This window comes from Polypterus senegalus, chromosome 1 (assembly GCF_016835505.1).
Source record: "Polypterus senegalus isolate Bchr_013 chromosome 1, ASM1683550v1, whole genome shotgun sequence".
In the NCBI taxonomy this organism is placed as follows: domain Eukaryota; kingdom Metazoa; phylum Chordata; class Cladistia; order Polypteriformes; family Polypteridae; genus Polypterus; species Polypterus senegalus.
The window spans coordinates 198,944,140-198,971,009 of NC_053154.1; the positions used below are offsets into that span (position 1 = coordinate 198,944,140).

Here is a 26,870-nt window from a genome sequence, read left to right on the forward strand (position 1 = left end):
TGTTATGCCATATGCATTATGGATAAATATTTTAGTATGTATTTTAAGGAAATCTTATTTATTTTAGTGTTTTATGGTCACTGAACAATAAGCCTACAGAATTTTATTTTGTTAATTAAAAATGATCAGTTAACACCTGTGGTCAATATTTTAATTATAAAAATAAACTTTAATATAGGACATAAAACTTCTATTTGTTTGGTAATACAGGAGATTTGTGCAGGAATTTTTTTAAAGGGGTAAAGAAAAGAAATCTGAATCGATATCAAAATCAGGTAATCAAGTATCGGTGATCAGTATTGGCCTCAGAACATCCCTAATTATGAACTCCTTAATAATCTGAAAGTATGGTTATCTAGTCATTTTTAAAACAGGCTGTTTGTGCTGTTCATTTAGTCATTATACCTACCGATATTTTGGATTGACAAAATAAAGCTATTTTAAATCTTTGGGTTACATGCTGTAAAAAAGATAAGTGTACACACCCCTTTGCACAGTCTTATTTTAAAGTTTTTGTGTATGTTGCAATAAACCAATAACTCAATCAAAAGCAATAATGGTATTTTACATACCATAAACAAGAAATACATTTTCATGCTTTCTGCTTTCCTTCATTAGTAAAATATGCGATTTGCACATGCATCTATTAATTCGAGCAGCGCATCAGAGCTAAGTAAATCTGCTGCTATCAAAGAGCCCACATATTTCACGCCATATACAGTGAAAGTGTCATTAGATAGATAGATATTTTATTAATCCCAAGGGGAAATTCACATACTCCAGCAGCAGCATACTGATAAAAAACAATATTAAATTAAAGAGTGATAAAAATGCAGGTATAACAGACAATAACTTTGTATAATGTTTAACGTTTATCCATTACCATTGGATAACTGAGTTTCAGACCTTTTCAATGATGTTGTCGATGATTGGTCAATTGTACAACATGTAACAGCCATACATAAAAGTTAAGAAATATACTGCTTAAGTCTCGGCCCATCTTTATGCATTTTTAAACATTGATACACCCAGACTTCTGTGAGACTGCATGTAGATTTTTTGATTGAAATGAAATAAGATTTGTAGTTTTTACTAGGGAAATGTTTTCTTTTTTTTTTAAGAAGAAGACATATGGTTGAGGGAGTCCTAAATAATTTAAATAATGCTAGCAACACAGAATATGAAGTCTTTGATTCACTGCTTGACTTGAGAACAACATGTTTGCTATGCTTGTGTTACACGACCCCTTGCAGTTTCACATGGAAACTCTTACAGCAACCCTATGGTTAGTTTCACTTGATGTTGGGGGAAATAGTGCTCCCTTTATAAGGCTTGGGAAGTTGTCCTGTAGTGGTTGTTTGTTTTGACTTTGTGAGAGTAGTGGAGGAGAGAGAGAAAGAGTGAGAGCTGAGTGCAGCTATATAGTGATGACTATAGCTGGAGAGGGGCTGGGTGACTCAGTGCGCAGCGGCCTCATAGTTTATTAAACCTCTGTTTACCTGGTATAAGTTCTTAATTTTCAGAGCTTCTGTGGAGCTGTGTTTGTTTGTGGCTGACACAGAGCCATCTTTTAGTGGTTATGTTAAAGCTGCTGTCTATCCTTTCCTATCTTTTGCCAGTGTTTCCAGAAGGAGCTATTTCATCCTGCATGGCACGCTGGATATCATCGAGAGGAGTTGCAGTGCATGGCTTAATGGTAACTCCGGTCTATACTGGGAACTGAGAAGGATGGCTGCAAGGGCTTTTGTTAGAGTAATCTGTTAGCAGGATGACACACCATCTATGGTCTAGTGACCCACGTCCTGCTTACAGAGGAATTGAAGCATTATGCATATTCAAATCTGTTCCACAGAGAGTTGCAGTTAGGGCACGTGAGGGAAAGGTCCTTACGGATAATGCTGCAATTGTCATGCGCTGGGCTGGCTACTTTGAGCAGCTGTTTAAAGCTGATCATACGGCTAGGATATTGGACATCTCTGGGTCCACAATTCTTGAGGCTGATCCTCCAATTAGCTGAGAACCACTCAGTATCACTAAGATTGCACAGGTGGTGTTCCAGCTGAGGGTAAGGAAGGAATCGGTGGAATCCGGGGTGAACTTATCTAGGCTGGTGGAAAGGCTGTGTGCTCGCAAGAAATCTTTGCTTCCATTTTGGAGATGGGCATCATCCCACTTGACTGGAAAATGGGACTTGTCGTCCCTGTCTGGAAAAGGAAGGGTGATCACCTGGATTGCGGCGACTCCCCCTACAGGGGGATAACACTGTTTTCAGTGCAGGGAAAGGTCCTTGCTAGTGTCATCCTCAATAGGATCTGCTGTATGGTTGCTAGACATGGATGCTATCCAATGACCTGAGACAAAGACTGGTCTCCTTTGGTACTGAGCCCTATTATTTTTGTATGGGATTTTTTTTTTTCAATGTTGATTTTTGTAAATCGTTCTCGTAGAACTATTGCTTCTTTATATTTTTATTCAAACTCTTCTGTTGAAAATGTCAACATCAGAACTGCTTTTAAAAAATTGTTGTAGAAATATCATCTACCTTTATATAATGACTGCCATCTCAAATACTATTTATTTGGATAAGAAGAAGTGCATAGAGCATTATAAGGTGAGAGGAGTTTCTTGTCTTGGAGTAAAAGTTTGACTGTTATAGGGATGGTGGACCACAGTCCATCGGCACGCGTACCAAGGCAAGTGGACAATCGAGAGCGTCCTAATTCGATGAAGAGGAGGATATAGAAGTGTATAACACATTTGCCACATTTGAGCAAATTTCTTCTGGCCCAAATCAGAATGAGTTGTTGAACTATGACTTGCTCAAGTAAGTCATACTGAGCAAATTTGGATTAGCCCAGAGAGTTATACACTCTTATAATGAGCGGCTCAGTGGAATGGTGGCGAAACCTCACTGGAGCTACAAGCATGCCTAAAATATTAGTGTGATCTGTGGCTTAACCCACAAAAAGAAAAACACAGAGGAAATAATTGATCTTATTGTCATTGAACAATTATACAGGTGCTGGAGCCCAAAATGAAGACCTGGATTTTTGAACAATGTTTTGCTGATTGGATGAAATATACTATGGGCAGGGCCAGGGGTCCTCAATCCCAGTCCTGGAGAGTCGCAGTGGCTGCAGGTTTTTGTTCTGACCTGGTTGCTTAATTAGAAAGCAATTCTTGCCAATAAAGCACTAACAAGCTATGAAATTAAATTAACTCTGCTATGTCAGGTCATTCTCATATCCTAGATTTTCTTTCCCTTTCTATCATGCAAATGATTTGAAGGGTAAAATGGACGAGTAATTCTCAGTCCTTCACTTTTTTCTCTTCATTTTTCTTCCAAGTATTTAATGAAACCCAATAGTGCAGATAAATACACACAGGTGTAAATGTAAATAAGCTAAATGGAGAAATGCTGCTCTCTCTTGTCATTTGCAAGTTATTGATAATAAGGAGCAATTAAAATAGCTGTTTAAGACAACATTAAGCAATAAGGGCTCAAAATCACTAAAGTGAAGCAGAAGTGTTACTTTAGCAATAACTGCTTTTTATTAAGCAACTGGGTTGGAGCAAAAACCTGCAGCCACTGCGGCTCTCCAGGACCGTGATTGAGGACCCCTGGGCAGGTCATATAGGGCAATCTAAAACAAGTGAATAGGTTGCCAAATATTTGTATTGGCGAAGCTGGTTCAAAGATGTAGCAAATCATTGTAAGAACAATCCAGAATGTCATTTGGTAGGGCCAGTAAAAACTGAGACAGGGCTCCACTAATACTATTGGCAATGATAGATTACTCCTTCAACAGAATGGCCATGGGCATTATAGATTCTCTGGCGAGCAGCAGGAGTGGGCATCGGTATATTCCGGTTTTATGTGAGTATGATACTAGATGTCCAGTAACTTGCCTTTGGAAGAAGGTTAAGTCTACCCAGATTGTGAATGCCCTAGTGCAGTTGTTTTCAGTAGTGGGCATTTGTAAGAAATGATCACAGATTTTTGGGCTCCATTTAAAGTGGAGTTGATCAAAGGGGTCTATAGGTTGATAGGAATAGAGGGGTTAAGAACCATCCATAATCGCTCACAGATTAACGCCTATAAGGATGCTTAAATGCAACACTGAAACAAATGGATGGGGAGGGAATGCTTGCCCATGCATGTTGCTGCTACTCCTCCTTGTTGACAACACTATTCATTATAATTTGCATTAACTTTGCACTTTTTGCAGTTCTTTCATTTTCTCTTACTGTATGTATAGTTTATGGATGCAATTGATTTGTATTGAATTTGGATTTATTTTTATGGACTTTGCCTTGACTGAGTTTGCAGCCTGAGGGACAACTGATGTGAATCTTTTTGTGGTTCACTGGACAAAACTTTCTTTTGATTGCCCTCTGCTGCCTAATGCTTGAGTGTCAGATAAGCATTGGCTTTATACTATGGTGAAATACTCTTGAGATAAACTCCTGTATATCAAACAGTTTGTCCAAAGCCAGATTGGAATGTCCTAAAAGACACTGGTATTGTGTGGCATCCAGAATATTTACATCACAGGTCACGTCACCGCCATGACTGGGCTGAGAATGGAAAGTTCAATGGGTTATCATTTTTATTTTTTGGTGTTTGGCACACTGTATTAATCCTTGATATGCAGATGATACTCAACTGCATTTCAATGTCTCAATGAAATTAAACCTGGGTGGAGCATGACTGTTTAAAATTAAATGGCATCAAAACTAGACTGCTGCAAATTGGCACTAAAGTACAACTTAAGAAAATGAGCTTATTTTCATTCATTTTTGACAATGTAATGTTTTGTCTTCTTCTAAAGCAAGGAATCTTGGTGTCATTTTTGATTTCTTTATTTCTTATTCCTCCCATATAAATCACATTATATTATACAGTATTATATTATATTATATTAATCATACTTCCACCTCCATAACATATCCAGTGTTTGCTCATTCCTCTTCTTTTCTAATGCTGAGAAACGTGTCCATACTTTTATCACATCCTGCATCGATTATTGTAACTCCCTACTGGCAGGTGCTTCTTCTAATCTTATATGACAGCTCCAGTTGATTCAAAACTCTGCTGCAAGAATCCTTACATGAAGCAGCAACAGTGAGCACATAATACCCATCCTGCTTCACCTTCACTGGCTTGCTGTGTCTTACAGGTTTGGATATAAAATTCAGTTATTAACCTGCAAAGCTTGAAATGGCCTTGCACCAGACTGCATCGGTGACCTTCTCATCACCATGCTCCTGTGTGTCCACTAAGGTTCTCTGATTCTGGCAATGTTGTTGATCTCCCACACTAACCTGCACTTTGAGGGCAATGGGGCCTTCACCTTTATAGCCACGACTTTGGAATGACCTCCCAAAATTAATTATATCAGCTGACTCAATTCATTCTTTTAAAAAACAACTTAAATCTCATCTGAAAGGTTTTTAACTTAACCAAATATTCTGACCCTTCTTTCAGTTTACCTCTATATTCAGATGCTGAGGAGAATTTGTGTGTGTGTTATATCACAAATTATGTTATTTGTTCGGGTTTTTCTTCCAGTATTGAATTATGCATTTTACTTTGGTTTGTTGTCTTTTAGTCTATTTAATGCTTTGTATATCTTGTATTAGCGTTCTATACAGATGTTACATTTACCCTGCTGTTCTCTCTGAGATTCTGTGAAGCGTCTTGAGCATGGGAAAGGATACTATATAAATAAAATGAATTATTATTATTATTATTAAATGGGTCTATAGGTACTGTACATACATATAGAGGTTTTGAGAACCACCTCTTATCACCCACAGATTGATTGCCTATAAGAACGCTTCAATGCGATGCTGAAGCAAATGGTTAAAAAGTTCAGGTCAGACACTGGGGCTAATTAGGACCAGTGTCTGCCTTACCTTCTGTTTGCATAGAGAAGTTCCACAGACTTGTACAGGATCCTTACCTATTTAATTGGTATACAGAATCAATATACAAGGTCTCCCTGGCTGTAATAAAATAGGCATTAGAGAATGAGTTCTAATGAACAAATGTACATTTTCAACTATGTTTTGAAGATTAGAGACAAACTTACAGTACCTCAATGTCTTTTTCATTAAAGACAACATGGCCCAAGCACATCAAAAACAAAAGCAGTGATATGACCGATCATACCAACCCAGACAGAAAATTTTATCACCTTTTCCCTACCTCCAGTAATAGTTTTTTGACAATGTGACAAGGCCCAAATGAGATTGTGCTACAGAAAGGATCTATAAATTATGAGATTTATATGCCAGATATACCTTATCATAAGAGATAGATTTTCAATGTCTACCTGCTGAAGGAATGGAATGAACAAGCAAATACTGGGTTTCAGCCATTGGATTGAAGATGAAGAGGAATTGTCAAGCAGTTTTGACATTGACTGAAACTAAAATTGCCATACTAGTGCTGGATCATCTCCCTGCAGAAAAACATGAACAATTAAAACACATCATACCGGAGCAACTGTTCAGTGAAAAACCTGGTAGGACTAACTTAATTGAATACAATGTCTGTCTTACCTCTCCAGGTCCCTTTCATCAGACATGCAGTAGAGTGCCAGCACGTCTACAGGATACGTTAAAGGAGGAGTTGCAGTCCATTCTCCGACTGGGAATTGTAGAGCCATCCTCAAGTGAGTGGTGTTGCCCTGTAGTTCTGATACCAAAAAAGAATGGACAAATTTGTTTCTACCTACATTATTTTAAACTGAACACAATATCATCATTTGCCCCAACCCTATACCCCAGGGTTGGTGAAATCATTGAACATCATGGACAAGCCTATTTGTAACTACTTTGGAACTCAGTAAAGGATATTGGCAAGTGCCATTGTTATCTTCCTCAAGGCCACTCATGACATTTAAAGCCACTGATAGATAATTTCATTTTAATGTGATGCCCTTTGAACTACATGGTGCAGCCGCCAGTTTCAGAGGTTAATGGACATTGAGCTAAGACAGACAGGGGGATATGCTTGCGCCTATAGTGATGATATAGTGATATATAGTGAATCTTGGTCTGACCATTTGTCTCAACTATCAGATGTTTTAGACAGGCTACAGCTAGATGAACTGGTAATAAACCAAAAGATGTCTATTAGTGAGAACAGAAGTCTAATACTTGGGTATACCATTGGAGGAGAAATCATCAAGCCCCAGGTAGACAAGTTGCCGCTTTTCAGGCATATTAGTGGCCAAACCACAAAGAGGCAGGTCTGCTCTTTCCACGTGCTTGTAGGATGGTAAAGCTGGTTTATTCCCCTGTTTTCAGATATACCATCCTGCTCACAAATGTCCTGTACAAGAAGGCACTGAACAAAATACAATGAACAGAGAAATGTGAACAAGCCTTTGTTAAATTGTAACATGTAATTTGTAATTACTTTGTTTTTAGATGTCCTGATTTTAATTTACCCTTCTGTTTATAAACTGAAGTGTCAGGTGAAGGACTGGGCACCGTTTTGTCGCAGGGTGAGGGTGAGAATAGACACTGTATTGCCTGTATTAGCCAAACACTGTTCCCTAAGGAAAGATATGCCACCTTAGATAAAGAAGCTTCAGCAATAAAATGGGCTATAAACTCCTTAAAGTATTACCTGTTGAGGCATCTCTTTGTCATAGAGATTGACTATGGAGTTTTACATTGGTTGTCCCTGTCACACTTGTGCATCTGTAGATCTTCTCATAGGCTCTGTTAATGTATGTAATGACCCACCAGACCAGGAGGGGCTGCTGTTGCTAATACTATCTTCTCCTTCTCTCCCTGCAGCACCAAGAAACTGCCCCCGAGGGCACTTGACTCCTCCCCTTCCACTCCTGGGAAGGAGATATCATTTGACTGAACAAAGGTGCCCCTAGTCAGCACACCTATGCTGATTAACTTTCCATTATCTTGTTGAGAGCCCCAAAGCCAGGGATAGTTTACTTGCATCACGGGCATTGTTTAGTTTTCTTGTTTTTTGTCTAAACAGAATATATAATTGGCGCCCCAAATCATTATAAGACTGACTGTCATTCCATCACAGACCCACAGATCATATGAGGGATTCCAAAATGCAAATTAGTAGGTTGTACTTGCCTTAAGAGCCATACAAATTTCATGTAGGGTATATACTAGGGAGCAAGAATAAGGTTACAGACAGTTTATCTCAAGTCATCACTGTGACGTTGTGCTGTGTTTCTTAAAGCTTCCCATGGTCTTATCCCTTTTGGTTCAAAAGCCTCAGCAGGAATATCTTCTGTTCCTTGAGCAAACTGTCCTTCAGGAGTGATTGGTTCACTATAGAGGATGTATGCTGTAGAAGGATTCTTATAAACTCATCTCTTGTGTTGTTGTTAATGAACTCTACCTTATCATAATTTATAACTTATATAGGTAGTTTTGAAGCAGGTATCTGCAAAACAATACCATATCTAGAATTTCCTCAATAGGAGGATCTAAAATACTTGTCTCTCAATATCATTATCATACCATATCAATATAATTGTTTTAATTCTTGTAGTGAGGCCTGCATTACCTTCTGTATTCAACTTACTGTACTGTTATTGAAGAGTTTAGATAAGAGATGCTAATGCATTTCCCTTTGGACAGTGCATCTATAAATTCCTGAAGTGGTGCCAAGACCTTTTTTTACTGCCTCTAGGGCAAGGGTGTGATTCCAGGTAGAACCAAAGGTATTGTTTTCTTATTAGCTGCTAGGACCTGAATTTTGTGTTTCTCTTGCTCAAGCAATAATCATTTTTTGGTGAGAACACCATCTAGTAGATGTTACTGTAACTAACTAATGACTTGGCAAGTTATGTTCAGCTTGTACACCTGCCATTTCCTTTTCTTATTTTTGGAATGAGAAAGTACTTATAACTTAAGTACTTATAACACCTACTGCCCATTCAATGCAAGTGTCCTACTCCGCAAATATTGCATTATTTTAAGTTTAATATCTTGAATTAAACAAATGTCTTTGCACTTTGTCTTCTTAATCAGCACTGCATTACTTAATTTAAGCCCAGTGAATATTTACCATACATTTTTTTTTCTCATTCACACATTCTCACACTCACAAAAGAAAACCATTTTCTCATAGCTGTTTCCAGTATAAACAGTATTTGTAGTTAATGTGAATATCACAAGAGAAGCATAATACTGTCTTCTGTTAATAATCTGCTGTTGTTAAACATGTCTTTGATAAGCCATTCACACATAAAAATTAAAATATTATGTAGAAGGGCAGGGCAAAGTAGTTGTTTTAAGGCTGCTAAATTTTGGGAAAATATTTTATTGCTTTCCCCATACAAAGCAATTTGCTCTTTGAAAGCCAGATTGTTGACAAAAAAGAAAACTACAATATGTAGGCTAAATGAAATTGCAGCTCCTGCATTTTGAAAATTTTCAAGTGAAATGTCAATTTTGATGTAAAATCGATTGTGCAACACTTCTTTTAATGTCATTGCCTTCCTTCAGACTTAGAAATGACCATGGAGATAATGTCCGTAACATTGTAATCTCATCCAGCTGTTGAAGTTGCGTTGTATGTGGTCATGCACTCTAGATGCTCCTGTGACGATGCGGGTTTGTTGCATGCTCCCATCTTCTGTCTGGGAGCCCTTGAACCCGTCACCGTCGGTAATGTTACCGATGAGCTTAGCAGTGAGGCAACAACATAGAAAGGGTTGGTGAAAAAGTGCAAAGTGCTTTTATTAAAACAAACAACAAAACAAGATGTTCAAATTAAATAAAGTGCAGTGTCCAAAGTTCCAATAAATAATCCATAAAAACTGTAGTGAAACATGGAGGTTAAAATCAATAAATAGAAAAACAATCCTTTAAAAATGAGGTTAAAATACAATGCAGGAAACAGTCTTTTAAAAACAAGCCCGGTGACTTTTTACCTGGTAGCTCCTCTGCTTTCCCCGTCTGGGCTTCTCAACAGGGGAGTCGCCCTACTTGCAGCTGACCTTCAGTCTGCCTCCTTTAGCTGTTCAGGTCACCTCTCCGATCCCTGGCTCCGGTAGGCCCACAGCAACCAGGGCGCCCACGCTGGGGAATACATTCCCCAAGTCCCGACTCCTGCTGCTTTCCACGGCCTTACGCGGAGAGTCATTGCCTTCCGGTCAATCTCGCTCCATGATAACTCAGCAGGAGTGACCACTACTACTATTCCCTGGGTTTCGGCCCAACACCCAGGCTTACTGTTCAGCTGCAACGCAAGCCTACACTCGCTCGCTCGCTCTCCTGCACCGACTTTCTCTCTCTCTATCCACTGCTTCCGGCTTTCCTTCTGCAACCTCCCATCCGTTCATTCTTTCTCCTCCTCTAACCGACTCGCGCTTCTATTTATCAAGAGGGCATGGCAGCTGTGGCAAATCAGTGGCCCCAGGAAGAATCACAGATGTGGACAGTTTCTCACCTGTGCACTTAGGTGAGAAACGCCCACACCACGAATCACCCCAAGAACCGCTTCAGCCACACTACCACAGCCCCTAGCTAAGCCGCAAGCGCGGTGATTATTTATTTAAAACTGTCCCTTTTGTCGTGCGCTGTGGACCCGCTACACCACAGCTCCTCTTTTAGTTGCCAATCTCATGTGCCTCTCTTAGTCCTATGGCCAGCAACTCCCCAGTTTAGTCCTCAAGAAAGAATGAGGCTTGCAAACACTTTTAAATAGACATTACACTGTTCAGTTCTATAATTGATCACTGACAAAATCCAGCACTTTGAAATGCAAATCCAGCAACAATGGGTTAGAATTTTAGCATTTAAATATCTTCTGTAAAATAAGTGTAATTGTAACATGTGATTATACAAAGTGATTGTTGGCTGTATCTTTGACTTTAGATGAGAGCACGCAATATAACAACTTTATTGCCAGTGATTTTTATTCTTCATATTTATGTCAGCATGGACTATATTGTTATCTTTATAATCTACAACAATTGCAGACTTGTGCTTAAAGCACCTTCATTGTACACTTGAGAGAATGACAAACATCAGATGTCTCTGTGCTTTGGGGTCATTAAAAAAATAAGCTTTTGTTCAGGGAAATGTCCACCTGTCTGTTGTACTGTAGGTTTAACATCGTTGCTGCATAGCATTTTGATAATTTAATCAGTAATTGATCCACGATTTAGGACATTGTATCTTGGCTCTAACTTGTGGATAACATCTTGAAATCCATTCCCCTGTACAATGCTGATTGGGCATATATCTTTGCATATGAAGCTAAACAGGTTCTCAGTAATGGTGCTTTGGTGCAGGGTGGATAAACCACATTCTGCTGATGGGGAGAAACATTCTGTCAAGCAAAGCTATTAGTTGGCCAGGTAACACAGGTTGATTGCTTCAAATGAAAAGCAATTAAAATTAAACTAATGACAAATTATAACCAACAATATAAAATAACAGAGCAAAGTTTTTTTTTCCAAACCATTGGACAGATATTCACAGAACAGATGGATTTTCAGTTGCTTCTTGAATACAATGAGGTAGTCAGCAGTACGGATGGAGGTGGGTAGCTTGTTCCACCAACTAGTAACTATACAGGAAAGGAGTGTAGATTGAGACTTGGTAAATACCACTGTAAATAAATAAGAGGAACACAGAAAAAGGTTTGGGGTAGCCACCCTGTATACTTGAAAAGAGCAAAAAATCATAAATGGGTCTTTATAGTCCAAAAGAGAACTGATTCATTGTTCTCAAGGTGGAGTTTTTAAAATTGGGTGGAGGAAGCAATGTCATCAGGTCTGGAACCAGAAGTGATGTTGACAGGCCCAGGCAGAATTTCCCTCGGGTGGTCTGCTAGAGAAAAAGAGAAATGGTTAGTGCACACTGTCACCCCCTGGTCCAGCTTGGGATTGCCATATTTTGAGCTCTTTAGCTGCCTTACATGTGTACTTGGGATACACCTGTGAATGTCTGGTATTCCCAATGATGCCAAGGTCAGAGAGAGTGGCAGTCTTGGAGGAGAGGATGGTCTGTGGCACTGTTGGTCTCAAGAGAGAAAGAGACTTAAGCAATAAAACGGGCTGTAGACTGCATAAGGTATTACCTGTTGGGGAAATCTCTTTGTGATAGAGATTGACTATTGAGTTTTATATTGGTTGACTCTGTCGCGCATGTGTGTCTATGGATCTCCTCACAGGCTCCATTAAAGTATGTAATGACCCACCAGACCAGGAAGGGCTACTGCCACTAATACTATCTTCTCCTCTCCCAGAAGCACAGAGAAACCACCCCCAAGGGTACCTGACTCCTCCCCTTCAACTGCTGGGAAGGAGGCATCATTTTACTGAACAAAGTGTCAGCGGAAGGATATAAGGGGGTAGAGAGAGGAGAGGGGAACAGCAGAGAAAACTGAATAAAAAAGTGGTCAGAAGTGTTGCAATTGTGGGAGTGCAGTTGTGTAAGATGTTCCATGCCCCTACCCGGACGGGCCACCTTAAATTGTAACCCAAATGCTGTCATGCAGTAGACAACACCTCAGCACCACACCAGTTCTGATCCCCAACAGGCCTGACCCCGTTAGCTGTCCGGCAGTTCGACTGTTCCGGGGATGAGGCCCCAAAAGGCTTTCCCCTACCCCTTTCATAATGCGAGCAACCTTCCTATGGGCAGCTGCAGCAGAGCTACTCTGATGGAGAGCAGAATGGAATCCTGTCTGCCGTTACGGAGGTGAGTGATGTTTTTAAGGTGGCTGGAGTATCAATCCTGCCACCAACTCCCAAGTTTTCCTGCAATTTGGAAAAGCGCTTGCAGGTCCAGATGCAGTTTAACATCATACCCAGGACCCTAGGAGCTAGATGGTAATTTCTGGGGGTGGAACTAGACCACTTGTCTGCCTGGGGCGTTGTCAACTGGGGTCCCAAGCTTTTTCATCATGTTTTGGGTGCATACTTCCCAGCCTGAGTTGTGTAGGAGAACAAGATCAAGCAGATTGCCAGCCTTAAGAGTAAGTGAGGTATAGAGCTTTGCAAGATTGAAGGAGGAAAGAACAGCGAGAAAGTGGGCTGCTATCATCTGAAAGAGAAGAGAGCAGTCCATCAGGCTTGTCTAGGATGATCTTGTACAAACCTGGAGGGCATTAAACAACAACAATCAATGGTGATGCTAATTGAAAAAGAGACAATAATTGCATTCTATTCAAAAGTTGTGAAGCTGCTTGCATTATCCATATATTTGAAATGTGAAATTTGTTCTGATGCAGTTGTGCTTAAAAGTTTATGAACCCTTTAAAATGTTCTATATTTCTGCATAAATATGACCTAAAACGTCATCATATTTTCACTCAAGTCCTAAAAGTAGATAAAGAGAAACCAATATTACATATTTGTGAGTGGCAAAGTATGTAAACCTTTGTTTTGAGGATCTGGTGTGACACCACCTTTGCAGCAATAACTGCAACTAAACGTTTCCGGTAGCTTTTGATCATTCCTGCACACTGGCTTGGAGGAATTTTAGCCCATTCCTCCGTACAGAACAGCTTCAACTCTGGGATGTTGGTGGGTTTCCTCACATTAACTGCTCGCTTCAGGTCCTTCCACAACATTTCGATTGGATTAAGGTCAGGACTTTGACTTGGCCATTCCAAAATATTAACATTATTCTTCTTTAACCATTCTTTGGTAGAACGAGTTGTGTGCTTAGGGTCGTTGTCTTGCTACATGTCCCACCTTCTCTTGGGATTCAGTTCATGGACAGATGTCCTGACATTTTCCTTTACAATTTTCTGATATAATTCAGAATTCATTGTTTCATCAATGAAGGCTAGCCGTCCTGGCCCAGATGCAGCTAAACAGGCCCAAACCATAATACTACCACCACCATGTTTCACAGATGGGATAAGGTTCTTATGCTGGAATGCAGTGTTTTCCTTTCTCCAAACATAACACTTTTCATTTAAACCAAAAAGTTCTATTTTTGTCTCATCCATCCACAAAACATTCTTCCAATAGCCTTCTGGTTTGTCCACGTGATCTTTAGCAAACTGCAGACGAGCAGCAATGTTTTTTTTTGGAGAGCAGTGGCTTTCTGCTTGCAACCTTGCCATGCACACCATTGTTGTTCAGTGTTCTCCTGATGGTGGACTCGTGAACATGAACATTAGCCAATGTGAGAGAGGCCTTCAGTTGCTTAGAAGTTACCCTGGGGTCTTTTGTGACCTCGCCGATTATTACACGCCTTGCTCTTGGAGTGATCTTTGTTGGTTGACCACTCCTGGGTAGGGTCACAAGGGTCTTGAATTTCCTCCATTTGTACACAATCTGTCTGACTGTGGATTGGTGGAGTCCAAACTCTTTAAAGATGGTTTTGTAACCTTTTCCAGCCTTATAAGCATCAACAACTCTTTTTCTGAGGTCCTCAGAAATCTCCTCGTGCCATGACACACTTCCACAAACATGTGTTGTGAAGAGCAGACTTTGATAGATCCCTGTTCTTTAAATAAGACAGGGTGCCCACTCACACCTGATTGTCATCCCATTGATTGAAAACATCTGACTCTAATTTCGCCTTCAAACTAACTGCTAATCCTAAAGGTTCACATACTTTTGCCACTCACAAATCTCTATATATAATCTTCATTTGGATCTTGATCTTTGTTTGTCCGTGAATGAATTAGAAGAAGAAGCACTAGATGGCAGTAGAGAGACAGATAAAACATAGGCATTGCATTAAGAATCTCCTCCAGGCTTATACTACTGAAGACTGTAGTACTCCAGTCACACCTCAAAACACAGACATTCAAACTAAACAAATTGTTGTGCTTTAAATTAACTAAAGAGATCTTCATTTAGATCTTGATCTTTGTTTGTCTGCGAATTCCACGCATGCGTAGACCACCTTCCAGTTTAGTACGTTGTTGTTACTCACGGATGTCAACAATGTGCCAGAATAACGAAAGGGGTGATGGACAGTGTTATGCTGGTTAGCTCCTGAGGCCTGGATAGAGAATGAGATTGCCGAAAATAAAAGGTGCGTGCCTACGTAACATATGAATGAAAGAAAGACAGTGGGTAAAATGAATGACAACGTAACAGCACGTTCCGGAAATTATTATAGTTACGTTGTAGCCGGCGAGTGCTGCGCGTCTCACAGTTGTACCGTGGCTTGCTCACATGTAAGTGAAGTGATCCCTATCTATGCTTTAAAGAGCCTGGATACCTATGTGTCCCCCTTTTATAACCATTGCTCTGTGTATATTGCCTTACTCTTTGGATTGCCACAAAGCAACCTGTGAGATTGGAGAAAGGTTGAGACGACATCTTGAGAGGAAACGATAGCGTTGTGAAAATGAGACGGACTGTGAACGGACAGAAGCAGAAATGCTCCTACACCACCACATAATTACTATTCGGACAGTGATTCCGAGTAGGCCGTTCCTATCGAATCAATGTCCAAGAGTTTTCTTGTGTAATTTTGTTTCCCTTATAAAAAATCATAATGCTGTGTGACGAAGGGCCCAGTTCATGACTGGCAGCTGCGTTTAAACAGGTAGCCCTTCACAGACAACTTTAACACGCGCAATGTAGTTGGGCGCACATGGCTAGTATGTAATATTCGATCATTGTCCTCAATAAATAAATGACCAAGTATAATATTTTTGTCTCATTTGTTTAACTGGTTTCTTTTTATCTACTTTTAGGACTTGAGTAAAAAATCTGATGATGTTTTAGGTCATATTTATTCAGAAATATAGAAAATTGTAAAGGGTTCACAAACTTTCAAGCACAACTGTATCTCTAATCTGTCCTGAGCCACAAATCATTTGGGTGATATACTTGAAATAAAAAAATCTACAATATGAGAATAACCTGTTGTGAAAGGGTGAAAACATCATCAAGTCCTAAAATTAGGTAAGTTATATTATTTGCAAGGATCAATCTTCTAATTAAGCAATTGGGCCAAAACAAAAACCTGCAGCTACTGTAGCTCCCCAGAATTGAATTAGGAAAATCCTGTTTTATTATTGTTGTTTTCAGTCTGTTGGAATTGTGTAATGCTTGACAAAGAGAAAAAAATAAACTGGAGATGAAAAGTTTAAGGTAAAATTTTTGTTAACAAATGGACAAATTACCTGTCATCAAGTCTTACTACAAAATAATGAAATTAAAAAAGTGCTACAAACCAAAATGTTTAAATAAAAGTGATCAAAAATTAATCATTGCAGTAAAAAACAAGAATCATGACAATTATAATAAGAATTTAATTAAACATAGTATAAAGTGTTCTTTTTTTCTACTAGGACAGTTATGTCAATTTTTGTCTATTTTGAAATCTAATATTATTTAATATACTATTGAAACACACAGACCTCTGGCCTTCATACACTTCTCAGTCTTTGTTGTTCTTACATTTTGTATTATGCAGCAGATATTGCTGCTCTTCTTTTACTTCTTCTTCTTCTTCCTCTTCCTATTATGGTATTCTTTGTCACATCATTGGCGTGTGTTATTTGCATGATGCTAAGCAGATTTCGCTGTTCTTTTTCTTTCCACTTTGACACAAGAAACCCACAAATAGAGTTCAGCATGCTGAGTTTGCGACTACATCAGGTTTGTTGGCTTAGGAAAATGTATCATGTAAGTAGTTTGCAAGTATTTCACGTTAGAGACACATAGACCTTAACACTTTACTATTATAAATAAGTTTTTAACATTTGATGAAATTACATTTCTGTCGATTAAGGTTGACACTGTTAAAGGGATGTGTTTATTTGTTCAACTCAGAAAATATTAAATGGAGGCACATTATGTGGGTGGTATGCTGTAAATTGCTTATAGGGGTGGGAAGGCTCTTTGCCATGCAAGTTTATTTATGATATGTGGACTTTGTGCTTATGGCATTGTATATGGAGTTTGGTGAAAAAAAAAGCAAACAAAGTGTTCAAATTAACTTCCATTAGATCTGCATGGGTGTTTATACTTTAACTTAGCACCCTGTAGCAGTGACACCAAATACAATTAGCTTTTCAACACTTTTATTTATTCTGGCGTATTCAAGGATTAAAATAAGTTTGTTTACCATCTTCTAAACTCTAATAGAAATGCCTACACAGCTACACAAGATCACTTTAGAGTTGAGAATTTATCTAACACACACAGATATCATAGTAGGTGTAAAAATCAGCTGCCCATAGGTAAACCAACACAGACATTGTTGTTTAAATCCTTAAGCTTTGACAGATTAGTTTGTTAGACTTCAAGAAAGGAAAGTGTTCAACAGTAGAAGAAAGTGAATAAGAATCCTATGAACTAGAACAATTTAAATAGCAGCTTTCCCATAGCTGTCTGGAAATGACCTATGAATTCCAGTGCATAGTTTTTTTTTGTTTGCTTTTCTGATCTCAGTGTCTAAATAAAGGCTATGTCACATTATATGATTTTTCCAGAAGTTTTCATTTGTAGACTTCATTTACATAATGTTAGAATTAGAAGAATACAGAGCAACTCAGTCTAGCTAGTTTTTATTTAAGTCATAGAGGCGGGCTGTGTGTATGCAAAAGCTGACAGACAATGAGCACACATCCAGAAGTTGAGTATTTATTTTGCAGCAATGAGAGATAAGGAACATGCCTGTTTTGAACCAAGCAAACAGAAAAGACACGCATCTGACTGAGGTCACCTGTTTTATGTACTATATGAACATATTTCACCAATCCTTCGGTCACTTCATTGGCTCCCAATTCACCTCCTTATTGAATACAAACTTTGTTTGCTCACTCACCAGTGTATCCATGGAAATGCTCCACAATACCTTAAGGAACTTCTTATATTACAATCAACTACAAGAAACCTTCGTCTTGCAAATACCTATCGCCTTCGCCCCCCAATGACCAAATTTTATATAATGGGTGACTGAGCCTTTGCAGATGCTGCTCCACGGCTATGGAATGCCCTACCAAAGGACCTGAGAACACAGCAGATGGTGGGCTGTTTTAAAAAACAGTTAAATACTTTTCTGTTTAGGAAAGCATATTAACAAAATTGCCTTTAATTATTGTTTTATCTTTGTTTTTATCTTGTTGTGTCTTTGTTTAAATTTTTTTATGTAGCACTTTGAGGTTTCTTTACAAATGTAAAGTGCCTTATAAATAAAATGAAAAAACAATTATTATTACTATGACAGAATGAAGATAAGAAAAGAAGCCAAGCTGAACCAGCAGTAAGCAGTTTTTTGCTTTCAAAAAAAGGGTTGAGCTCACAATTCTTTGGAAGTATAAAACTGTGCTGGAAAATTAATTTCTAAACATGTAAATTTAAATGCTCCAGCGGCAAGATCAGCAACTGCAGTTGTCAAGGTTGACATCCCACCTGACTAGAAGTTGTGTACTGTGACATCGGCTTAAGGACAAAATTACATAATCAAAGAGTACACAGAGAAACATACACGTTGTTGTATCATTTCAGACACTAACAAATTTTGCTGCTTTCAATTTATTCTTCTCAATACTACCAGAAGACATAATATCATTTCCAGTTACTCTTTTGTATAGACAGAGACTCTATGTGTTCACAAATGAAACACTGGAATGTACCAAAAGTTGTAATATGATGGTCAATAAGTGCTTCCCATTCATTATTATTATTTATTTAGCAGACTCATTTTTACTAAAGCAATAATTACATAAATAATCTGTATATATTGAATATGCCCAAGTGATCAATAAAGTAAGAAAGCAACAAACAACACATAGCTACATTTTGAAGTAGAGCTCAAGAAGATTAGTACTGTAATTAGTTTTCTGGCTAAAATTAGAAGTAAAAAAAAAAGCAGAGCGTAGATTTAAAAGGACCATCTGGACCTTCTGTAAAAATTGCGGAAAGGGATGCCTGTTCAGTGTTGCGAGGTGGGGTAGGTGGCGAAGGAATAACATGTGGAACTAATCTTGTTTGAGTGTTTAAATGGTTTTTTTTCCTCTAACAGTTGTTGCATTAATGTAAAAGACATGACCTGAACCATTGTTTTATTTGTGTCTCACTGTTGTTTGCAGTGTCTAACAACATAGCAGACAATTATGATGCAAAGATTGAAAAGCTCCTTTTACAAGTGCTGGCAGAAGTGGCTAAAGTCAGTTTTACCAACATTGAAAATACTATAAAAGATTATTATTTTAAAGCCATTGAAAATACAACAGGATAATGAGGCTGTCATTTTTCCATTTTTGTTGATAAAAGAAAATTTGCTTGGTATGATGGGTGTTTAAAATTTCTAACAATCAATATGAATAAGTTGAAGAGCAGATGGGATCTACTATATATTACTATCAGTACACATTTTGATCTAGAAGTAATAACAAATTCAAAAGGAATTTTAAAGCTGTAAGTTGGTAAGTGTTCTAAAAGTAGGAGGCTATGGCTTTTACTATCTTGAAACCAGCTTGTAAAACCAAGATCTGGAAAATATTGTAATGTATAAATTCAGAGAAATGTTGGTAAGCACAATTCACCAAAGCTTTTTTCACAATGAATATGCTGTCTTCCCCAGTGACCTTGTTCATCAAATATTTTCCTATCAATTCACATCACATTACCGCCGGCTTAGTGGAACATTTTTGCCCAGCACAGCAGGACTTAAATGCATGCATACTGTAACATTGTTGCTGAGCTGTTGAGTACTCTAGAAGATTTCTACCAATCAACAACAACAACAACAACAACATTTATTTATATAGCACATTTTCATACAAACAGTAGCTCAAAGTGCTTTACATATTAAAGAATAGAAAAATGAAAGACATAATTATAAAAAAATAAATCAACATTAACATCGAATAAGAGTAAGGTTCAATGGCCAGGGGACAGAAAAACAAAAAAAACTCCAGACGGCTGGAGAAAAAATAAAATCTGTAGGGATTCCAGACCATGAGACCGCCCAGTCCCCTCTGGGCAAATTCTTTGGAATCAAGTGTCTAAAAAAATTAAAAATTGAAGTATTTTCATTTGAGGGGGGTACATTAGCTGACTGTAATGAGAGCATTATAAGTACTGCCACCAGACATATAATACTGACCTACATATGCTCACAGTGCTGTGCCACAACTACTAATCGAAACCTGTGTCAATTATTATAACATACTGTATAATTTATGCCTTTGGAATGAGGAAAGAATAGCCATACAGACACTGGGAGAACATATAAGCTGCATACAAACCATTTTTGGGGTTCAAACCCAAGACCCTAGAACTGCACTAAATACTGAACCAGCAGTGAATCCTAGAAAAATATCACCATAGATTAGGCTCAAAAGAAGAAACATGAAGACATACAGTATTCATCTCATGAGCTGAAAAGCCCATGCACAAGGATGAAATTAAGTGCATATAACCAGCAGAAAAATCAATGGTTAGAACAACATGATTGTTTTGATAGTTTTTTTTGTAATTACAGTATTTAGAACATTGTTGAATTAGCCTAGTAAAATACAAATGCTCCCAGTGTATGCTGTCATGTTGAATAAGTGTGCAGAATTTCTTCCAGTGAAGTTATTTTTTATCCAATGAGATATACATAGTTTGACAAGGTTTCTGATATAGCTAATACTGCTAGATGGCATCATTTTTGTGGGCAAGATTATAGTTTTTTTTTATCAGTTGTATTTCATTCTGTAAAAAAGTCACTGTTATTATACACATAATTACTTGATATTTACTTATTATATACAGTATAATGTATACTTGTCCTGGATTTACATACATAGTTGTTTTCTTTCTTGTGTCCATGCACATGTCCTCTTTGCACAAGAGCTGTGTGTCCAAAGACAGAGGGTGACGTGCTGGCTCGAGAGTAAAAGCAAGGCAGAAAGGTTTTAGAACTGCTCTACCATATATTGTAATGGGAAATGTTTACTCACTGTCAAATAAGATGGATAAACTGTCTGCACTTATAGCAAGTCATGGAGCATACAAGTACAGTGGCATTTTGTGCTTTACAGAGAGCTGGCTTAAACATGACATACCTGACACTGTTTTAATGTTGGACAGATTTCTTATTATTCAAGCAGACAGAGACCCAGTGTTTTGTGGAAAAAAGACCAAAGGTGGACTGGTCATGAGCAAATTACAGTTAAAACTAAAGTTTGTAATTCAGATACTGAAATTCAGGCTGTCGGAATTCATCTGCATTGTTTGACCAGGGAGAGAGATTACATCATCCTTATTAATGTTTATATTCCTCCCCCCAAAAATGAGGGCCTAGCAACAGAAATGTTTGTCACCAACACTTTAATAATGACTCGCTCCAACCCTACAGATATAATGTGTGGTGACTTCAACCGTGTGACTTTGGTAGAAATGCTATGGATGTGAGCAAAATTGGAGCACCACCAGGAGCAGTCCTGTCTCCTTTTCTCTTCACTCTGTACACCCCAGACTAAATGTAACACCAGATCATTTAACTTGCAGAATTCTCAGATGATTCTGCACTTGTAATGTGTATCAATAAAGGGGATGAGACAGAGTGGAGGAGTCAGGTGGAGAAGTTTGTTTTTTGGTGCAAAGAGAATTGTCTGTTAACATCAGCAAAATAAAGGAACTGTTTATTGACTTTGGCCATACCAAAGAGCCTCTATGTCCGGTCACTATTCAAGGAGTGGAGATAGAGGTGGTTCACTCCTACAAGTACTTGGAGGTCCACATTTATGACAGGTTGGACTGGTCACAGAATACAGAGCAACTATGTAAGAAAGGGCAGAGCAGGCTTACTTTCCTTAAGGAACTGTATTCCTTTAGTTGGGAAGTGATATCCTTCACATCTTCTATAATTCTGTGATGTCCAGTGTGATTTTCTGTGTTGTAGTGTGCAGGGCTGGGAACATCACTTCAAGAGAGGCCCGCTGAATCAGCAGGCTAATTAAAAGTGCCAGCTCAGGTATGGGAAGCACTCTGGCCTCCCTTGGGGTAGTAGTGAAGGACAGAATTAAAACAAAACTGAGTTCCCTTATGAACAATGCTGCACATTGTATTTTCAGCCAACAAATTTTTCAGCAGACGTGTACTCTTAGGCCGCCTTTATACTAACAGCAATATGTCTTTATAATCCCTCACTAGGACTGTAACAGCCAAGACAGAACTTTTCTTTCTTTCTAATTTTCTTGCTTATAGACATTCCTGTGTATGTTCAAACCAAAGTGTGTGTGTTTATTTATTTACAGTCATATGAAAAAGTTTGGGAACCCCTCTCAGCCTGCATAATAATTTACTTTCAACAAAAAAGATAACAGTGGTATGTCTTTCATTTACTAGGAACATCTGAGTACTGGGGTGTTTTCCGAACAAAGATTTTTAGTGAAGCAGTATTTAGTTGTATGAAATTAAATCAAATGTGAAAAACTGGCTGTGCAAAAATGTGGGTACCCTTGTAATTTTGCTGATTTGAATGCATTATGAGATATGGCCGGCCATTCATCCTGGCCAATACCCCCAGGCTGCCAGATGGAGCCCTCCTTGCAGCATAGAGGTGCCCCGAATGCCAGCAGGGAATTATGGACCGTGGAACTATAATGTACAGCCCTGCTGGATACCAAGTGGGCCGCCAGGAGTCGCTGCAGGGAGGCCCAGGGATTTATATTTTCCATATAGTGTAGAAGTATTTCCAAGTCATGGGAACGGAAGAAATGATATACTTCCGGGCTGAAGAAAAAGAGAAGTTTTTACCTGACCCTTACCTGTCGAGGACTATAAAGGACTGTGGGAGGTGCCAGACAATGGAGCTGAGTTGGGAGGCAGGGTGGCTAAGCGTCTGGGAGTGGAGGATTGTGATTTGGATTATTGTGATTGATTTATTGAGAATTGTGGAGAGGAGCGTGCTTTGTGCACTTTATTATTATAATAAATAATAATTATTGGACTTTTACCTGGTGTCTGACAAGTGGTCTGAGGGTTCAAGGGAGCGGGAAAGCCCTAATCTGTCACAGCATGTAATTGCTCAATACTGATTACTTGCAATACCAAATTGGTTGGATTGGCTCTTTAAGCCTTGAACTTCATAGACAGGTGTGTCCAATAATAAGAAAAAGGTATTTAAGGTGGTCAATTGCAAGCTGTGCTTCCCTTTGACTCTCCTCTGAAGAGTGACAGCATGGGATCCTCAAAGCAACTCTCAAAAGATCTGAAAACAAAAATTGTTCAGTATCTTGGTTTAGGGGAAGGCTAAAAAAAGCTGTCTCAGAGGTTTAAACTGTCAGTTTCAATTGTAAGGAATGTAATCAGGAAATGGAAGGCCACAGGTACAGTTGCTGTTAAACCCAGGTCTGGCAGACCAAGAAAAATACAGGAGCGGCATATGCACAGGATTGTGAGAATGGTTACAGATCACCCACAGATCATCTCCAAAGACCTGCAAGAACATCTTGCTGCAGATGGTGTATCTGTACATCATTCTACAATTCAGCGCAATTTGCACACAGAACATCTGTGTGGCAGGGTGATGAGAAAGAAGTCCTTTCTGCACTCACGCACCAAACAGAGTAGCTTGTTGTATGCAAATGCTCATTTAGACAAGCCAGATTCATTTTGGAACAAAGTGCTTTGGACTGATGAGACAAAAATTGACTTACTTGGTCATAACAAAAAGCGCTTTGCATGGCGGAAGAAGAACACCGCATGCCAAGAAAAACACCTGCCACCTACTGTCAAATTTGGTGGAGATTCCATAATGCTGTGGGGCTGTGTGGCTAGTTCAGGGTCTGGGGTCCTTGTTAAAGTCGAGGGTCGGATGAATTCAACCTAATATCAACAAATTCTTCAGGATAATGTTCAAGCATCATTCACAAAGTTGAAGTTACACAGGGGCTGGATATTTCAATAAGACAATGACCCAAAACATAGTTCTAAATCTACAAAGGCATTCATGCAGAGGGAGAAGTACAGTGTTCTGGAATGGCCGTCACAGTCCCCTGACTTAAATATCATCGAAAATCTATGGGATGATTTGAAGCAGGCTGTCCATGCTCGGCAGCCATCAAATTTGACTGAACTGGAGAGATTTTGTATGGAAGAATGGTCAAAAATATCTCCATTCAGAATCCAAACACTCATCAAAGGCTATAGGAAACATCTAGAGGCTGTTATATTTGCAAAATGAAGGCTCAACTAAGTATTGATGTAATAGCTTTGTTGAGGTGCCCACATTTATGCACCTGTCTAATTTTGTTATGATGCATACTGTATTGTATATTTTCTGTTAATCCAATCAACTTAAAGTCACTGCCGAAATACTACTGTTTCCATAAGGCATGCCATATATTGAAAGGAAGTTGATACTTTGAAAGCTCAGCCAATGATAAACACAAATCCAAAGAATTAAAAGGGGTTCCCAAACTTTTTCATGTGACTGTATTTACCTACCTACTTATCCATCTATTTATGTATTTATTTATTTAAAGAGCTTCTTTAAAAAGCCACATTTTTCACTGGGGACAAATAAAGATCTCTATCTATCTATCTATCTATCTATCTATCTATCTATCTATCTATCTATCTGTCTGTCTGTCTGTCTGTCTGTCTGTCTGTCTGTCCGTCCAGTTATGGGTCTCATTGGGTCATTACTGCTGAAGTATTTAAATAAATGAGTGAATGGCTGCCTTAGTTTGATGTTGTAGAATTTTAAAGGAAGAAGTTTTTCATTGTGATAGGTAATATCAGTTTTTTTTATTAGAAAACTAAAGATGATCACTCTCTATACAGACTGAAGGTTCCACTTTTCTCTTTGTCCACATAACCACACAGTTAGAATGTAAGATGTGAATCCTGAACTATTTGTGTTTAAAAAAAGAAAAATCGATTCTGAGTGCAGGATATTCAATGAACAGTGAATTGTTTTTTTTATTCAATGCAAGGACAAAGCTGTTTGTCTCATATGTCAAGAGTTTATAGCTGTTGTGGAGCCAACCCGGACACAGACAGGGGGACATGTTGTTCATCAAACCACCACATGTTTATTTACAAAACTATTTACAAGTATGGTCACTCAGACCCAATTCACTAGTGCACAAAACACCCCAAACACAGTCCTGGCCACAAATGCCTCTCTTCGGGTCACCTCCACACCTCCTCTGTGCGTCGTCCTGCCTCCTCCCGACTCCAGCCCTGAATGAATGGAGGCGGCCCCTTTTATACAGTCCCCGGATGAGCCCCAGGTGTTCCCGGCATTCCTCCTCTGGCCACACCCCAGCGTGGCGGAAGTGCCGGCTGTCCTCCCGGCAGCTGTCCGGGTGCCGTCCTAAATCTTCCCCCCAGTACTTCCGCCACACCAGGTGACCACGGGCCCCTACAGGGTGGAGCTTCCATGCCCTGTACCCGTGGCCCCCAGAGCAACCAGGAAGGCGGCCCCCACGTGATCCAGGGTGGGCTCTGACCCTCTTCCGGTCCCTCACGGCGTCCCGGCCGGGTCGTTGCCCCTGGCATCCCTGACACTGTCTTCAAAGAATGCAACTTGTGTCTGCACTATGAATCTAAACATAAAGAAAAATACAATTGTCTGATGGGGCATGTGTGGACAGAAAAAAATATCAAAATTAAAAAATGAATCGACAATAAAGCAGTATGCATTTTGAAACAAAAACAGATAAATACTTTCTAATACTAATAAATTCAGTTTGTGACAGTTTTCAAGTAGCCAATCTAATAGCTACCAGTGGTAGACCGTTCACCTACGGAGAGTTTGTGAAAGAATGTCTGGTTTCTGTTGTTAAGGAGATGTGTCCAGACAAGGGAGACTTATTCAGTGCAGTGTGTCTTTCTGCACCAATAATTACTCAAAGGGTGGAAGAAATGCATGGCAATTTGCTTATGTATTTGCAAAGGAAATCTAAAGACATACAGTACTATTTTTCGATGACAAATGATGAAAGCAATGATGTTTGTGATATGGCACAGCTTTTGATTTTCATTCGCGGAACTAATGAGCAATTCAAAATCACAGAAGAGCTTGCTGCACTGCAGAGCATCTATAGCATGACAACAGGAGAGAACTTCTATGAAAAAGTCCAGCAAACTGTTGATAATTTGGGACTGAAATGGTTCAATTTAACCAGCGTGACAACTGATGGTGCACCAAACATGATAGGTTCTACGAGAGGAATGGTTGCTTGCTTCAACAGAGAGATGGATGAATGTAATCACACGCACTGGATTGCAATACACTTACACATACACAAGCAGTATGCTCCAAATCAATTAACTGAGACTCTTTCATGAGACTCTTTCATTGAGTAAATGCTCTCAACCGTAGACAATTACAGGATTTTTTTTTGCCAGAGACGAATACTGCATACAGAAATGCTCTGTACCACACAGAGGTGTGTTGGATAAGCCAGGAGCAAGTTCTGAAATGTTTTTATGACTTTCCCCTGGAAATCAACACATTTCTGTAGTCAAAAACAAAGTACCGTATATACTCGAAGTTAAGTTATCCTGCACATAATTCAGGACTTGATTTTACAGTATAATTTCTGGTATTATATAATGTCTGTTATACAGGTCGAATGCGGAAAACTCATCCCATTGGTACAAGCTATGCTAATGCCCACCGGAGAGAGTAACCACGGAGCACACTGCCTTTTTTTTCTATGTAGGTGCAGCAATGCGATGCATCAGCGTGTGCTTCTAACCTCTCTCTCTCTCTTTCTCTGTCTGTATTGTGCCTACATGACCACATGGTAATATCCAAACTATTCTGAAGCGATGTTTGCACTGTTTTGTGTTTTTTGTATTTCACACCCTCATACACCTTTATTGTAAGAGCATGCCTTATCTATGATGGAGTGTTCGATCAGAAGAAAATATGAAAGTGGTTTTAAATTAAACGTTGTTGAAGTAGCGAAAGAAATTGGT

The 26,870-nt window shown here is 39.0% G+C and overlaps 1 protein-coding gene across 3 annotated transcripts in view; it reads left to right on the forward strand.

Annotated features, from left to right (window-relative positions):
• The window catches only part of LOC120537630 (nuclear receptor ROR-alpha A-like), a 292,346-nt gene that overhangs the window by 73,112 nt on the left and 192,364 nt on the right, over positions 1–26,870 (forward strand). The window contains exon 2 of one of the 3 annotated variants that reach the window (XM_039766707.1): positions 6,576–6,680. The exons of the other annotated variants lie outside the window; for them this stretch is intronic. Coding sequence (XP_039622641.1) covers positions 6,576–6,680 — 105 coding nt within the window. The remainder of the gene's footprint in view (positions 1–6,575; positions 6,681–26,870) is intronic. 3 annotated transcript variants of the gene reach the window in all.